At 40.3% G+C, this 18,399-nt stretch overlaps 1 protein-coding gene across 1 annotated transcript in view; it reads right to left on the reverse strand.

Annotated features, from left to right (window-relative positions):
• Positions 1 to 225: 225 nt before the first annotated feature.
• Positions 226 to 18,399, reverse strand: part of Orc5 (origin recognition complex subunit 5) — a 60,268-nt gene continuing 42,094 nt past the window's right edge. Inside the window, exons 13-14 of the mRNA XM_051152120.1 lie at positions 8,458 to 8,570; positions 226 to 1,014 (exon numbers count right to left, since the gene is read on the reverse strand). Of these exons, the coding sequence (XP_051008077.1) occupies positions 969 to 1,014; positions 8,458 to 8,570 (159 nt within the window). The 3' untranslated portion in view covers positions 226 to 968. The remainder of the gene's footprint in view (positions 1,015 to 8,457; positions 8,571 to 18,399) is intronic.

The following is an 18,399-nucleotide window of genomic DNA, read 5'->3' on the forward strand; positions in this document are numbered from 1 at the left end:
TTACCTAGGAATGCCTATTGTGAGAACTTTTCTTCAAAAAAATGGAATGAAGAAGAAAAATACCACCAGAATTTAAACTAGATTACAATTAAGCACTTTAAACCTGTTCAATTTTCATTTAATGGTAACAGTAAACTATGTAAAAAATATGAACAAGTAAAGTAGTCAGAACAAAGGCACATGACTAATGTTAAGAATTTTATTGTAGAGTGCTCAAAATCCAGCAACTTATAGGAAAGAAGGAAGGAAGGAAGGAAGGAAGGAAGGAAGGAAGGAAGGCAGGAAGGCAGGCAGGCAATATGCTGATAAGAAGCCATGAGCAGGCTGACTGTGAGCGTGAGCAGGAAAGCCTTTCCTTTCTAAGTACTGTCAAGCTAGCACGTGACATTAGACATAATGCTGGTTTGTGTACATAGAGCAAGTTGCCCTGTATTTGAGAAAATTAGGGTAAAAAGGTAAGCAGATACAGCTTAGATTTCAAAAATAGAATATACTTTCCCAACTATGATCTTTTAAAATAATGGCCTTAGGAAATCTGCTTTGGCAAGAGATGGCAGAGGCTCCTGTGGAGAGGAAGTGAAAAGCCTGGGCATATAAACAAGGGCTGCTGGCACATTCAAAGCGCAGGGGAGAGTTCATAGAGCAAAACATAGTCCTAAGTAAATGGGTTTCAGGCAATCTCAGTGTTAAGATAACATCATTAAGAGTAGAACAGATTGTGTTCAAACCCTGCTGTTTATAATTAACACGTTGCTTCCAAATACTCCCGGGCCCCTGGTAAATAGTCTTCTGCTCATATCTACCCAGACCAATCAGAGGATTTTCATCAGATTCCATGCTGGGCCAGCACCTGTTTGGACAAATCCAATAGAGCCAAAGAACTCCTTTCCCCGGCCAGCTGAGTAGTTGGATGAACACAGCTTGGCTTAGTCATTGTCACAGTGTCCATATGGCTTTGAAGCTTGTTTTCATAAGAAATCATACAAGTATTTTATTATGTCAAAGTTCACTGTCCTAGAAACAAAAACAGATAGCATGTTAGCATCCTCCCTCTATACTGATCAGCTCTGCATGACTGTAAGCCATGCAGCAAGCAGTTCACAGCTGGACAATGCTGTCAGATGCACCACAATAGGGACAGCACTAATTTTAAAAATGTAACTTAAATACGAAATTTTTAAACCATTTTTGACCAAACAGAAAGTTACTTTATTGCAAAACAAGTAAGTAAAAAGTTAGAGCTATTCAACATTCTGCATTTGAGCTTTATTGCAGGAAGTTTAGATTCTATTGGAAAGCTACTTGCTTTCTGCCTAATAATCAGAATAACATAATTAGAGATGCAAACATATTTAAATCTTGTTTGCTTCAGAACATTGTTTATCTTCCAAAACACCTGTTTTATCGTCACATAATGCACGGCTCATCTGTCCTCATTTGTAGCTTTCATTATCTCCAGTCTTAGCAGCGGCTGACCTGTATGCACATTTCAACTAAATCTGTATGATCCAAGCATATGATACAACAGACGACGTAGATGTATATTTTTATACTCTGGTGGCAGGCAGAATAAAATAACAGAGGAAGAGACATATAATTATTTTCCTTTCTCCAAACTCATTCTTCACTATAAATATTCAGACTTGGAGGTTTATTATTTGAATAAATGGTCAAAATAATTAGATATAATGATCTAACAATAAGTATAAAATTAAAGCCTTAAGTATTCAGTTCTGCAAAAATAATCATCCATGTGAGAACAGCCTTTTAGAGTCACTAATTGCACATTCTTACTTATTAAACTATCATCAATTACTCTTTTTGTCTATCACTTTGTAATACATTTTCTAAAAAAGTTTCTACACAAATGACTGACATGCCAAATATTTTTTTAAAATATGGATAGGGAGCTATAGATACCGATTTTGAAAACACATTTCAAAATAGCTTGATTTGTGAGATGCTCCGGCTACTGAGATACCCAACGTTGGACTGAAGACCATCTTTCGTTATAACACTGCCTCGCTGAGAGACACTAAACCTTTCTAAGCAAAGAGATACCTACCTGTCAGCATCAGCAGGCATAAGACTACAAAAGTGATCACTTCAACTAAGCCCTCTCTAGCACAGAGACCAGCTGTGGCTGCACCATGGCCCCATTCCCATGGCCTTCCCTCACTTCCCTCTCAATCCTACTGGCAATAAAGTCCCTATAAAGATGATCTTCAAAGAAAATGTCCCTTTCAGCCAGTAATCTTATTTATCAAGGGGCTTGAGAGAAACCAGATATGGCAGGCTACACTTTCTCACCCACACTAAGAGAAAGGTGTATCTATCTGTACATCTCTGAACACTCCTCTCTGATGGCATCAAATCCCCAACAAAGTAGCATGGATTTAATGCCTTGGTGGGTTTTTTGTTTTGTTTTGTTTTTTGGTGATGGTGGGAGATTTTTGGCCCTGAGAAAAAACAAAGAGCACTGAAGAAGTGAAAAACAACTTAAATTCCAACATTAGGAGGATCTCGATATTTCAAAGCATTTACTGGATAACATGATCAGCACAAACGAACATCTATAATACTAAGAATGCATAGAGAGAGCACAAAATCACAACTATGCTGCAGTAACCATTGAAAAATGCTGGGCTAATGGGCTAGGGCTAAAATAATGCAATGAATGAAGGTCACCTCTACAACAGGAAGCTGCCATATCTGCCCAGCCTTAACCTGCTTTCTGGTGGTCTGAACTCTTGTCCTTAAGCTGGTATGGAAATATTTATCTCATTGAGCCATCACCCCAGCCCTCCTACAGCTAATTCTTAAACCAGAATTTAGAACAACAGAACTAAATCATATAACATATATTTAAGGATTTAGTTTTAGCTGTATCTTTTTATTTCACTTTGTCAATTCTTTTACTCACAGAAAAGATTTTCTCATGTTTTCTAGATAGTTTTGAGCTTGGGTTCTGTTTCTTTTGACAAATTTTACCAATAAAAAACTTCATTTTTCAACCCTGAGGCATCTTGCAGGGTCTTTCCATTGATTATGGAGACCTGCAAATGCTTACTTTCCAGCCCGTCATAGAGTATTCCACAGACCACCCCCTCCAGCCCCACAACGGCTCCTTGCTTGTTCGTCTTCTTTACACCTTGCTCCACATTCTGGTTCCTTCCTGCAAGCTGCTTCCTGTGGCGTTCCTAACCAAGCCTTCCCACTGTTGAGGTCCTCTGTGCCTTCACTCAATCCCTCTTCTCTCCCTCTGGGCACTGACTGAAACATGGCTCTCCCTGAACTTCAGGGCACAGGCTTCTCTTCATTTCTCTATTACATGCCAGACAGTTCAGGCAGGGGAGTTTGGTACCCTTGTGTAAGAACCCTGCCCTTGCGACCCAGACCATTCTAGTCACTGCCCTTCTATCTACCTTGCCACCACTTCCTAGCCACTGAATAAAGTTAGCATCTTGTTTGGTTTCCCTTGCATCCGAAGATGTGTAAACTCACTACGTATTTGTCTTTTCATCTCTAAACACTCAGAATAAATATGCTGTGTCTCAAAACGTGCCCTCTGAGATGTTATTTGACCCATTTTGGATATCTGGGATACCTAGGCACAGTTAGATACCAACCCCTTCATTTTCTTCTGACTAGTGTCTATGTGCTAGGCATAAGACTCCTGGTCCTTGGTTGGCTTGCCTTCCTTTCTGCTCAGCTTAGGATCCAGGGTTCATCACACCAAGAGCTTACTTGCTAGCATCTACTGAACTCATCTGGCAAGACTCCAACATTATGTGATTTCAATTATTCTTCTCTGCAGCCCTAGTACCAGCATATGGACTGCTGCTGGAAAAGATCACAAGTCTCACAGACTGACACCACTGTAAACTCAAGGTCAAGAATCCCAAACCCTCTCAGCACGCTGCTCTTCCTGCAAGCACTGGCTCATGTGCCCATGGCCAGTGATTCCAATATTACACATTTTTCTCAATAGGAGCTGCTAATGCTTCTCTCTAGCCACAATTCTGCCTCCTCCTTCATGGAGGAAGCAGAAAGATCACGTGAGAATTTCCTCAACGTTTTGCTACAAGGTCAGTGTCTGGCTCCACCTCATTCAGTTCTAAAGCCACAGCACACTGCTGTCCAACTTGTGCCTTTCCAACTCCTTTTTACATGCCAGGCTGCAAATGTTTTGTGTTTTAAGTTAATTTTGTTTTGTATCAATAACTTTCCTCATTTTTCCCCCTCAGCATTTCTCTAGATTTACATCTTCAGAACAAAATCTAACTACATAGATAAACACATGCTGTAACTATGTCATAGTCTTTCTGTATCTCCTAGAGCCTAGCACAGTGTCTGAATACAGTGGGATTGTGAATGTTAAGTGCATGAAAGAACAGAAGCCAAACCTGTGCTTGCTGCATCGACTGACTTTCTTATCAGTAGTGCCTGAATGGACTGGAATGTGACGTCTGTCCTTTCACACCACTGCAGGTGCTGACATTACAAGTGAGTGCTCCTCACGGAAGCAGGGCCATGACTACTCTCTTCAGGCATGTGAGAGGCCTACATATATGCAATGCTATGCAACTGCTTTACTTACTTATGCTCTACCATGACATCTTCCCTGTGTTTTTTCCTTCAGAAGTAGAATTCCTAATAAATGCACAGTATCGTTCCTAAGAAAAGAAATTATTGATCAACCTAATAATTTATTGTTTGCCACTTTGCTGACAAGCTGTCATTGTCTTGCTCAACTGGGGACATCCCAGAGTGATCTTGAAAGAGGAAATCTCAACTGGTCTACAGATAAGTGTGTAGAGTGGTTTTACTTGTTTTCTTTCTTTCTTTCTTTCTTTTTTCAATTAATGATTGATATGGGTAGGCTCAGCCCACTGTAGATGGTGCTACCCACAGGCAGGTGGTCCTGGCTGGTATAAAAAGCCATAAATGTGTCATGGAAAGCAAGCCAGTAAGCAGAGCTCTGCCATGGTCCCTGCATGAGTTCCTGCCTCCAGGCTCCTGCCCTGCCTGACTTCCTGACTTGGCTCACCCCAATGATGGACTGTGATGAAAAGTGTGAGCCAAATAAACTCTCTCCTAACCAAGTTACTTTTGGCCATGATCTTTCTCACAGCAATTAGAAAGCAAATTAGGACAGCCCCAGATGCCTGAAAGTAAAACCAATAACCTCCCTAATAACTACCATAGTGACCTCTCCCTTCTACCACACCTCAATTTTGAGTAAGACTGTCTTCTCCACTCTATTTTTCTTAATGTCATCTCCAAAACAAATCCATATTATTCCTTTCTACCTAAGATTTTACTGATACTGGAAAGTACAAGGATATCTGTAATATCTGTATAGAACATACTAAGATTAAAGTACTGCACCAGGCATGACGACAGGTATAAGATATTCTGTGCTTTCAATTTCATGGACTAATTTTCAGAAAGATGAACTCTAATTATTCAGCTAACTCTTTAAACTGATAATCAAAATGGCATCCTGCAATTACAGAGGAAGTGGTGAGGATAGCAACATATGTCTGATAAGGCTTAAGAAATAGAAGTTCACACTGAAATACAAAGGCTAAACGATGAGCAGAAGTTTGGAAACATTGCAGTCAAGAAGTGGGGGAAGCAAATGGTGAGCATATAATAAAGGGAAGAGTGAGTCCAAAAGGGCAAAGGCCATATAATGTACAGGAAGATTTGCTACTAGGAGAGTGAAGTTAACTTTCTTTTTTAAAACTTTTTTATGTTTAGTTCTTTATTTCAATCAGATTGTTTAGGTGTGGCTCACTCCTTCTTTCATTGTATGTTGTTGATGCAGTCCCTCTAGTCATTTTTAAATAACCTTTAAAAAACAAACTATTGTTTATGTACCTAAAATATCTGCATTTTCCCCATTCTTATGTGGTAGTTTAGCTGAGTATAAAACCTAATTGAAGGATGACATTGATTACATTACTGCATCTATCATTGGTGATATGGCATCTGTTTATATCTAAATATTCCTTCTTCATATAAAGCTCTTCAGTTGCCCCTTTTGTTTTTTGTTATACTTATTTATTTATTTTATATCCCGATCATAGCCCCCTCCCTCCTCTCCTCCCAGTCCCACCCTCCTATCCTCTCCTCAGAAAAGGGGAGCCCACACCCCAGCACATCAAGTCACCTCAGGACTGAGGGCATCTTCTTCCACTGAGGCTGGGCAAGGCAGCCCGCCTGGAGGAAGTGACCGAAAAGCATGAAGCAGAGCACAGGATACACAAGACACAGCATAGTACTGATCATACAGGATAATCACACTACAATCCACAGACCCAAAGAAGCTGAGTAACAAGGAGGGCCCAAGGGAGGATGCTTGAATCTCATTCAGAAAAGGAAATAAAGTAGACAGGCAAAGTGGATACAGAGAGGGAACAGGGTAGGAGAGGGAGTGGGGAGGGAAATGAGGGCAGGGTCAGGTGGAGAAGAGCAGGGGCAGGAGGACAGAGGGCTTGGAGAGAGGAAGAAAACTGAGGGAGAAGGCATCGCTGAGACAAGCTGGAGACCTGTGACAGGGTGGGCACCTGGGAGGATGTGGGGAGGACTCCAGCTGAGACTCCTAGCAGCAGGGGTCATGCAGTCTGAAGAGGCCACCTTCTAGCTAAACATGATCTCTAGTGGAGGGAGGAGAACATCAACTCACCCACAAAAATCTTTGACCCAAAAATTATCCTGCTTACTATATGTGCAGGGATAAAGATAGAGCAGAGATTGAGGGAATGTCCAACCAATGCTTGGCCCAACCTGAGACCCATCCCATGGGAGAGAGCCACTGTTAATGATACTCTGCTATAGTTGCAGAGCCTTAATAAATGTAGCAGGGGCTTTCTCTGAAGTGAAGTTAAATTTTTATAGATAAGAACAGAGAAAATTAATTAGGAGGCTACTAATGTATGAGGCGTTGTAAAGTGATAAAGTCATGCATGGCTCATGGCTAAATGAGGAGTACAGATCCGACAGGGACAGTGTGGAAGAAGACAGTAACAAGATCACTGTCAAATTCTAGGCCTCTGAGACACGGCAGCCTGCAGGGCTGATTGCTGAAACAGGAAACACTGGAAGGAAAGACGAATCTTTCCTTTCTTATTTTGTGTGTGAAAACAAGTTAGAATTTCTGAGTTCAGTCTTGAGTTACACTATAATGTCCAATAAAGGTCAAAAATATAAAATATGAAAAAGGAATGGCCTTTAACAAGAAGGGGACTAACAACATGGTTGTTGGAGTTGTATGCATAGCTAAAATTGCCTAAGAAAAAAGGTGTATTATGAGGAAAGATGCCAGGATCAAGCCTCAGAGAACACCTCCAGTTAAAGGTCAGGTGTGGAAAGCAGGCTGGCAAGTGAACCTGAGCAAAACCAGCACCACAGAGTCATGGCTTCTAGAAGACGGCTTTAAGAATGAGTGGCCAGTGGTGTTAAGTACCACTGAAAAACAAGCAGCCTGAGGGGAAGGGGCTTTACAGAAATGGAGGAGGAAGAGGAACTTGGAGCACAGGAGAGTAAACCTTGAGGCAGGGATGGTCCCTATCGCCACCGTATACACATACAGGACAGGAAATAAAGATGGCCAGCACCAGCAAGGGCACACTGAAGGGGTTCTAAACCAATGGCTTCCATGAAAAGAGGGACTACAGGGAATAAGATGTGTGATTTAAATAATGTCAAGAATCTGGCAGGCAGGAGAGAATGCTATTAAAAACAAACAAACAAACACCAGCCACCCTCTCTCCCCGCCCCTCCCCCCCGCACACGTTAACACAAAAATTGTCATGGCTGGAAACCAGAAGCAGGGTAATCTTTCCTAAGGAGAACAAGGAAGTAGATGTAGATTACTACTCTTGGAGCTGCGGGCATGCACTACACAAGTCACGGAAATGATCTTGTGAAATGAAAGTCTCTAAGGACTCAGCTTGGAGAGCAGGAATTGCTGCAGGGACAGTAGTATACCCAGTGCTAGGTTTAGTTAAGAAGGAAGAGAATTGGAAGAAAGTTGTAGCTCATGCCATAGAGAGAGAAACAATAGGTTAAGTCAGCACAAAAAAAGCATAAAATGTTATGCAAGAATAGAAGAGGGCAGATGTGGGTAGAGGGTGTTTATGGTCCAAAGTGTCATGTTTTAATACACATGAGCTTTTGGTACCCAGTGATCTCTTATTTGCGCCTTCCCACAGTATTTCCGTAATTCCATTTCTGTCATCTGGCATGTTAGCTACTGCTACTTTAATTTTACATCACTGGTAAGCTTGATTAGAGGACGCTACAACGGAACTTATCCATTCTTGGCACTTAAGTCATCTTTTCTTGTTTAAATTACTTTTTTATTATGTTAGAAAGGATATTTTTTTTATTTAGCATATCATTTGCATAATTGTGTCATTTTTACATTAATAGATAATCTACACTTACCGTGCAATAGCTCTGATGAAATCTAGAGAAGCTGTGCATTTGTATTTTGGTCCATCAAGCTGATCATCATGACCAACTACGGTTAACAGCTGTAGGGTCACTAGGGAGGCAATCTAAAAATGAAAGAGATCTTTATGAGAAAATTCAATGAGACTAAATGATATTTTTATTTATTTATAGTGCTACTAGTAAAGGTGTAAATGAATCTGCAAAGAATACAAGTATTTCAAAACTGGTACACCCAAATTTGTATATACGTTTAAACACCTAGTTTAACATTGAAGGGTGCTCACTAAAAACTCCTAGTTTGTTAACAGATGATTTAAAATATTTATAACATTTCCCCACACAAACGACATTTCTGTGTGAGCATGTTCGTGTGTGTGTGCGTTTGTGTGTGTGTGTGTGTGTGTGTGTGTGTATGTATGTTTGTGTACACTTCAGTGTGTGTGTGTGCATGTGGAGGACAATGAAGAACTCGGGTGTCATTCCTCAGAAGTGACCCACCTTTTTATTTTTTTGAGACATGGTTCCTACTCTTAGGTTAGGCTGGCGGGCTAGCGAGCTCCAGGATCTGCCTGCCTCTGTGTCCAGGCTATGAGGTAACAAAGGTGTGCCATCGCACTCTGCTTTTCATGTGTGCGCTGGTGATCAAATCTGGATCCTCATACTGCAAGCCTTTTACTAAGGAGGCTAACTCCTGTCCTGACTAGAACCTTAGACGAGAGGGAAGAGATAATACAGTCTCCCACGGTGAAATTAAATAACTGTAACCCTTTCTATTTTCTATACAGAATTCATTTCCTAAAACACTTGAAATTTTACCACAAACCCCTTTTATTATTAGGGGCAGATCTCCTCTGTACTTTTTCTTTGAATATAAGAGAAAACATTAATTACCTCTTATTTTGCCACTGACATTTCCTTATATCTTCCTATTTTCCTATAAATTAAACACTATCTCATATTTAATTAGATTCTCATATTGCCTATTATTCTTTGGCCACAATTTTCATAGGCAAACATAATATGTGTCTTAGGTTAAAATTTCAAAAATATTTTCAGATGCCTCGGTTTATGCTGTTAGGATAGTCACAATGACTGTCACAATGACTGTCACAATGACTGTCACAATGACTGTCCAAAGGCTTGGAACAAGTGAACCACTTTGACATCACTCTCAGTTCCACCATTTATAAACTAATCACATAAACTGTGCAAAAGCACATTATCATTTCAAGATTTAACAGCCAAAGTCACTGCTGAAATAAGTACAATGATCAATCAACTCTTAGGGAGATGAGGCCTGATTGGAGAAAGCTAATATTAAAAAATTCCAAAGCTAAGCAAAATAATTCAACTAGATTTGCCTTTGTATACAAAAAGCATAATGTCAGGGGTTATTCATTCCACAACATTGTCATATGAGACCTATTAATACTAATATACAAATACATTGTTCACAAAAACATGTTACATAAAATAGTATATAAATATGCTGACACCTTAAGAGTACCTTCCCAGTTTATTAAAATGTTATTAGAGTAAAATCAGAACACCAAGCACAAAGATAATTTATGAGTTCAACATCTTAAATCTCAAACACATTAATTAAAAATTCTAAATGAAAACTTTTAGAAAAATATCAAAGCCTTTAGAAATTTATTGCTATTTGTGCACAAATATAAAAATATTTACTTTCTCCACTATCCCATCCTTAACTATCTAATTTTTATTTTAAATTGTATGTCCATTAAACTCTTGAGGACTTACTTTAGAATGTAAATATTCAAAGACATTGTCAAAAACTAATACCACAGAAATTATTTTTCTTGCTTAACTTCAAGTATTCGTGACAACCCAAGAAGCCCAGATTTCCATGTTAACACTCCAGCGGCACAGCTTGATGCAGTCGGTGTGCACATGACAGACATTTTTAGACACAGAAGCTCCCCTGACTCCTCAAGCACACAGGTGCAGGCATGCATAAGGCAAGGACAGGACCGTCTTTCCCATCCTGCTCCTCAGAACTCAGTGACAAATAGGAAAGAAAGACACACAAGAGTCATTCCTGTCTTTGTGCTCCTCGGAACAGAGATTCATTTGTACTGTCTCTAGTTCCAGCAAAGAAAAGGAAGATAGCAGAGTATATAGGTAATAAATTAACATCTTAGAGAATTTAATCTTTGTTGGCGAAAAGCTCCCTAAATAATAACAAAACATACTCTTCTTGAACATTAATGTAATCTCTCTTAGTACGTCTACTTTACAGAAGGCTTGCCATCCAATTGAGCTTTGAATTACCCTGAACATATTTCATAGTCAAATACTAACAAAAACTTATATGGTTTGGAAAATGATAACTACAGGAGAAAAAGCATTAGTTCCAGTAAGATGACATAGATTCAGATGCACTGCTTCTTTCTGTTGAACAACTAAAAACCTGGATATAACACAAGGGTCAACAAAGGAGACTGGGAAAAGTGGACAATGCAGGGAGACCCGGCCTCCAGGAGCAGTGCAGAGGTAAAAAGTTGGAAATTCTTTGCCCAACAATAGAGAGTAAGCTGGGCGTAGCATTATCAGTGTACAAGCCAGCAGCACAAGATTTATGGCCAGCCTTATTCTCCCCATGGACGGAAGGCAGTGCTGTGAAAATGAACTGATAAGTCTGTGTCTGGCAAACTATCATCTGCAAATGAAGTGGAAATAGACATTCTTAAACAACAGCAAATTAGAGGATTTACCACTGGCAGACCACCTTTAAATAATAGCCAAGAGCAGAACATTCTCCACAGTTGAGTGGAGAATGGGATGTGACTTTCTCACGTACTCTGGTGCCTCACATTTGACCATGTCCCCTGGAGGGGGAGACCTGGTAGCACTCAGAGGAAGGACAGCAGGTTACCAAGAAGAGACTTGATACCCTATGAGCATATACAGGGGGAGGTAATCCCCCTCAGGAACAGTCATAGGGAGGGGAATAAAGGGAAAATGGGAGGGAGGGAAGAATGGGAGGATACAAGGGATGGGATAACCATTGAGATGTAACAAGAATAAATTAATAAAAAAATTATAAAAAAAAAATAGCCAAGAGAAGTTCTTCAAACAAAAGTTTAAAAGGAGCCCTGAGCATCAAAAAGCAAAAAGAACAACAGAGAGCAGATAGACACTGATAGAAAACTGCCAACGCCTCCTTGTGAGTCTAATATGTGGTTAAGAATTTTAACAGCAACATATATTCAAGGCAATGCTATTTAATAAGTGTAGGCAGCAAGTGAGCAGCTTCATATAAAAGGCTGCACACCAAATTTCAGAGTAACTTCATTTATAAGAGCCAAAACAATAATAACCTCCACCAGCCTCCTCCAACTAAAACACCTGGGGAAACATGTATGTCCAATGGGTTAATGTTTATATTCTGGAACAGTCACACCATAGAGTACTGAGCAACTCTCAGTGGGCAAGTGCTTGCTTGCCAAGCTCACTGGACCCGAGAGCTGGTTAGGATATCCCAGCACCCACATAAAAAGCTGGTATGGTGGTGTGTACCTGCACTCCCATCTCTGGGGAGTGTAAAGACAAGAGGATCCCACGAGTTGGATGGCCATCTAGTCTAGTCAACTGGTGAAAAGAACCTGTCTAAGAAAACAAGGGACGGTGACAGAGAAAGATGCCTAACATTGACTTCTGGCATGCACACCCACACACAGCTGCACATGGCACAAACACACTACTGCTACCATACACAGGGAGGGAAAGGGAGATTTCAGATAATAGGGTTGGTCCTTATGAGGATGAAAATGGTTTGTACTGTGGTTGTGGTGATGAGTATGCAAACCTACAAAGGGAAAATGTTGTTCCTATGACTAAAGACACTGGTGTGCAAAAGGATGAAGAGATGTAGGGGCTGGAGGAGTGCTTCGGTGGCAGTGTCCCCATGGTCTATCCTTAATCCTTAGTACCAAAACCAAACAAACATTTTAAAAAGCAGAGTCCCTATATCCCCCTCCTGCAACAACAACAGCAACAACCCAAAACAACAGAAAATGATTACATGTAAAGTGCAGCATATACCAACTTCCTGACTGGGATACTTTCAGCTGGACTTTTTGCAAAATGTCCTTGCTGGGGTAAACTAGTGACGGGCACACAGGAAGAAAAGTTCTAGGCCACCTTTTATACATTCAACTGTAGGTGAATGCATCATTATCTAGAAAAAAGTTGAATTAAGAAAATACAGAAACACTGATAAGGTGTTCAGAGACCCTAAGACCCTTTATCTTTATTTCAAAAAGTTGACATTGTGTATGAAGCTACAAAAACTTTCTAAAATTAAAACATACTGGGCCCATATTTATCAGGATTTTAAAAAAGCATTCTGATACAATATGGCTGTACGTGGGAATGTCACAGAAGGCAAGCATTGCAATAGTGATATGCCACTGGAGTAGGGCTTTAAACAATACAGAAAGATTTTCTCCTTAAACACATAGTGAATTATGGTGTTGAAGCCTGGCCTTGGCCAACAGGTCAATGCTGTGAACCTGTATTGGTTTTCACAAATTTGCCAGAGTTCTGGAGCTAGTAAAACAGTCATTCATTCTTTTGTTTGTTTTTTGAGACAGGCTTCTCTGTGTAGCCTTAGCTGTCCTAGACCCACTTTATAGGCCAGGCTGGCCTCAAACTCACAGTAATCCTCCTGCCTCTGCCTCCCCACCCCCGAGTGCTGAGATTAAAGGCGTGCGCCACCACACCTGACAAAATATTATTTCTTAATACTGTAGAAGGGTTATGGTACAACCCCACCCCAAGTGTGTGTTTCCCCAATTCTTACCTTTTATTTCTATTCTTCAACACGACAAAGGTTCTGTTTTTGTTTAGGGACTATAAAAACTACTTTTATGTTAAGTATATTAAAGGGAATTTTCTAGCATAAAAATAATTACAAAAGAAAATTGTGAGGGCTGGAGAGAGATGACTTGGAAGTTAAGGGCACTTAACTTGCAGAAGATCCGGGTTCAGTTCCTAGTACCACACTGGGCAGTGCACAACTGGTAACTCCAGTTGCAGGAACAACATTCTCTCTTTTGGTGTCTGCATGCACAGTGGTGTGTATACACACAAAATAACTACACAAGCCTTTAAAAGGAAAATCTAAAGGAGTTCATGGACATGGACATGGGGCATTTTCAGTCCCCAGAAACCACCCGAGGCCGCCTAATAAACTTCCTAATTATTTAATGTGAAAGCCCAATGAAAGAGAATATAGCACATATGCCATCCTGGAGGTTTACTAGAAACATTTTAGAGTTCCTACCACAAAATTTCAAGTTCAGCACTTCAATGCCAGGGTTACTTTACATATTAACAGTGTTTAGCCAAAACAATGTCTGACTTTAGGTGCTGGTGACTACTGAAAAATGGTTTGCTAAGAGAACCACTACTGTTTACAGAAAGACCTCAGTGTTGGCCTCTGTTTTCATCTTTTCTTCTCTTTCACTTTTGCTAGACTAAAGTACATGTAACCGAGTATCACTCACTCCTCAGGCCCCAATCAAGGGCATGCCTACAGACAGCAAAGGAGCTATGAAAACAACCAACTACTATTGGTAACCATGGGACATTAGTGGTGTGGAAACACCTTATGTAGGCATTGTGCTAGGCACCTAAGTTTCTCTAGGACTCACATTCCCTGTAATTAAATACTAAAAATTGCCCCGCTCCCCAATACGGAAACAGCCACGAGTTAGTAAACTGCTGATGCTACTGAGCTAACAGCAGAGGAGCTGGGTTTGGCTGTTACTGGATCTATGACTGACACCTTACTCATCAGTCTCCACCTTATTCCTCTGAGCCAGGATCTCTGAACCTGGAGTTAGGCTGGTGGTGTTGGGGTTATGTGCACTTCTATGACCCCACCCATATTTCTGCATGGGTGCTGAGATCAGAACCCATATCTTCTGTGCTGCTACTGATGGCTTCTCTCAAAATAAAAACTGTCATTTCCCCCTCAGTTAGGGATATACAAAATTATCTATAAATTAGAAGCATCTTGCTAAAAACTGAATAGTATTCACCTAGCTATTTTGGAATTTGGGCATTGTTACTACTTTATTTTACCGTAGCTTAAAATAATATGATTAAAAACTTCAGTTTTTATATGACGTTATTTGCTGTGTCAGGGGTAGAGCCAGTACTCAGATCAGCCATGCACAGAAAGACAAGTTCCTGACCAGATGGAAAAGCTGGATGTATGGTTCTGCAAAAGGAGCATGTAGACTACAGGCCACATGATGCTAGGAAAGAGGGGCAGGACGAAGCCAGAGAGCAAACACCAAGATCCAACTAGACGGGGGATGGTGCCCTCATCACACGGCACAGCGAGTCGTGAGGCGCATGTACACAAAGGTCCTAACACAAACAAATGGTCAGCATGTAAGGAAAATGATGCCCGTTGCCCTGGTTTCACAATTATACCACAGTACACATTCAACTGTCACATGGTATCCCATAATATGCAGAACTGTGTCAACTAAAGTAAAATATTTAATGCAAGAAAACTGATGTATATAATCTTTTTCCTTTAGCTATTATACATTCACAAGGAAAATTTAAAAATGAGAATCTCTCTACTTATATCTCATGGCTTAAGTGGGGCCATATTTGCTTACTTCATCTCCGCTGTGTTATGTTGTGTTCTTTGTTCTCATCCATGAGGGAGAAGAGCTGCTTATTTATAGCTTAACAATAGGACTTCATGTACCACAGGGAGGGTTTTTTTCCTTAATCTGAGAGGCAGTCACTAACAAGCTTCAGCTGGAAATGCTTAATGTAAAAACAGTGTGAACCTCTTTCTGGGCTAATAAACTGCTCTTTCTGCCAACAAAAGAAAATCAATTTACAACTGTAATTAATTTTTAACAGGCTCATTATTTTTATAGTTTTATAGGATGGTATATAGGTCAACTGATTTCGAGAAATACCCCATATTCTAATCGTTCTGGAAAAAGCTTTATGATCTAAAGCACATTAAATTATTTAAATAAACTTAACACATGAGGTGTCAGTGTGTGAGCTCCACACAGCTCTGCAAGTACCATAATTGCTTGGTATCAAAGGTTGTGATGGTTTGTGGCAAAGTTAACTGTTCATCTTAGATTTATACACACACACACACACACACACACAGAGAGAGAGAGAGAGAGAGAGAGAGAGAGAGAGAGAGAGAGAGAGAGAGGGGTAAAGAGAAGTACTAGAAAGGCAGAGAAATGCTATCAGAGTACTTCATTGTGAAACTGCAATTGCCTCCAAAAGGATTACTCAGATAAGAAGAAAAAAAGCTGCACATTTTTTATACTAAGGAACTAAGAGATGATGGTAGTTCCTGGAAACAGTGGGAAACATTGAGTAGCTGGGAAGACCCTAAGTACACATAAGGAGTCATTCACTTACGGACCATGTATGGAAAAGTCTACACATTCAGGAGAGTTGGAGAAAGTAAACAGTAAATGGCAGCATTTAGGCGAGCGTTCTGCTTATGATATGAGTGAACACAACTATTTGATTCTAGAGAAGAGACTGAGGTAAAAGTCAATGGACTTACTGAGCTGTGCGATTAAGGGACAGACCATGATGCATAAGTGAACTGAACAGGAAAGACACTATATGCAGCCATACAAAGACAAGAAAACTTAGTACAAGACCAGAGAGGAAACAGCCTATTGTAAATGGGGTGGTGGAGAACCCAAGTGGCAAATACTGGATCAGACTCATCAAGGCTTCACAAGAAAGGCTATGCGATGGAAGAGTTGGTTCTTTTTTTATTTTTATTTTATATGTAATTAATTTATTCAGATTACATCTCAATTGTTATCCCCTCACTTGTATCCTCCTGTTCTTCTCTCCCCCTCTTTTACCGTATTCTCCACCCCTAGGTCTGTGACAGAAGGGGACCTCTTCCCCCACCATATCAAGTCTCATCTTGGCAGCCTGCTTATCCTTCCTCTGAGTGCCACCAGGCCTCCCCACTAAGGGGAGGTGGTCAAATATGGGGCACCAAAGTTGATGTGAGAGTCAGTCCTCACTCTGCACATAACTGTGGAGAGTGTCCTACCCATTGAGAAGAGTTGGTTCTTTATATAATCTAACTCATTAAAAAGTTTAAGAAGAAAAAAACAAAAACTAGGATTAAATTCAAGTTATACAGTTTATGCTGCTGACTTTATATTACGAGCCTGAGGGAAGCTGGTACAAGTAGCACTAAGAAATGATGGAACTCAGAGCAGCTGCAGTGTGGTGAAAAGAATGAAGTATATTTAATATTTAGGAGGAAAAAACCCATGTGGAATGTGGTCAATTTTAAAAAATCAGGAGTTATTTCTCCATTTGCTAAAGTAAATTAAAAACATTATATTACTTTTTCCAGTAGCAATGTGTCACATTACACACACACACACACACACACACACACACACACACACACCAGCACACACTCAATAAAGGGTAGCTGAATAGAGTACCAGTTTTTTTAATATGCAAATTTGTTTATTTTTATGACAAGTTTTAAAATTTAAGATTGAAACTCAACAAAAACATTTCAGGGAATGATGTGGTTTATCACACCAGTATGAGATATAGCTGGGATATTCAGATCAATTAAAATTCAGTCATTACTGAGGATGGAAATACTGGGTCAGACTCATAAGACTGTTCTTATTCTGAACAATTAGGGCTTGGCTACCTACCATTCTAAGAATTCAAGTCTCCACCAACATGCTGAGTGTCTAAAGGTGAGCGAGCACTTAGGTTCTAAAAGTGAGTTGGGCCCTAGATCTCTAGTTTTCTATCCAGAGGATATGAACGGGAGGAGCAGTCTGTTTATGAAAGTGCATGGTGGTAGCCAATCCCCTCCATGGAAAGAACGCCAATGAGGTGTATACTAAGTTGTCATGGAACCCCCTCAAGCAACACCGATTCTTCTACCATATACAAGTGTTTGAAAATGCAGCCACAGTTCCATAGTGGAGACCATCCTCAATCATTTCTCCCCTCACCAGTACTTATTCAAACCTCCTTTTCTCTTTCAAACAACCTAGCTCTAACACATAGATTTGCCTATGTAGTCACTATAGCAATAGTGTGGGATCTCTTAAATATACATTTTCTCTTTCCTGAACCAGGAGCATAATGGTAATGAACAGTATTAGCCTTCATGACGACAACAGTGCAGCTCTTGAACAATCGTCCGTCAACTCCACCGTCTCTGATCACAGAGCATCCTCAAACTGCCTTACACAGCCCTGAGATGGGAGCCTCCTGCACAGTGGTGGGTGGTACGACAGTACTACACCCACACCAAGGAAGGAGGAGATTTGAGAATCTCATTCGCGGAGGCTGAGCATCATGGTGGTGGTGCTCTTAGCTGCTAGGGAAGAGCCAGCCTCTTTCAAGGAGCATCCCTGCTGACCTATTCATCAGCACTGTGGACACTGAGTGAGCCTCTCCATTACCATATATGGAGTGGAATGCCACACAAACCTCTGTTGTGGCTGAGGGGGTAAAAAGACATAGCAAGAGTAGGAAATGTTAGTATTTATTTTCTGTGGTTTACATGATTTACCTGAATAGCAGCTAGCACTTCAGTTTACTGAGACAGAGGATGGTGGTGCAGGCCAGGCGAAACAGAACAAACAAGAGAAACCCTTCCACCTCATCTCACAGCAGACTACTATAAACAGGGGTACTTTTACACACAAACCCCACTGTAGTCACCAAGTTTAAAGCTGCAAAAGATAACACTATGACTCAAAATAGTTTATATGAGTATCTAATAGCAAGATTTTAGGATGTTACGTTTTATATGTACAAGGTCATATTTCATATCATCAATATATATATTAGCCTCTTAATGAAATATTTCTAGGTAGCCTGACTAGCATT

Source organism: Acomys russatus, chromosome 10, assembly GCF_903995435.1.
Source record: "Acomys russatus chromosome 10, mAcoRus1.1, whole genome shotgun sequence".
Taxonomy (NCBI): Eukaryota; Metazoa; Chordata; class Mammalia; order Rodentia; family Muridae; genus Acomys; species Acomys russatus.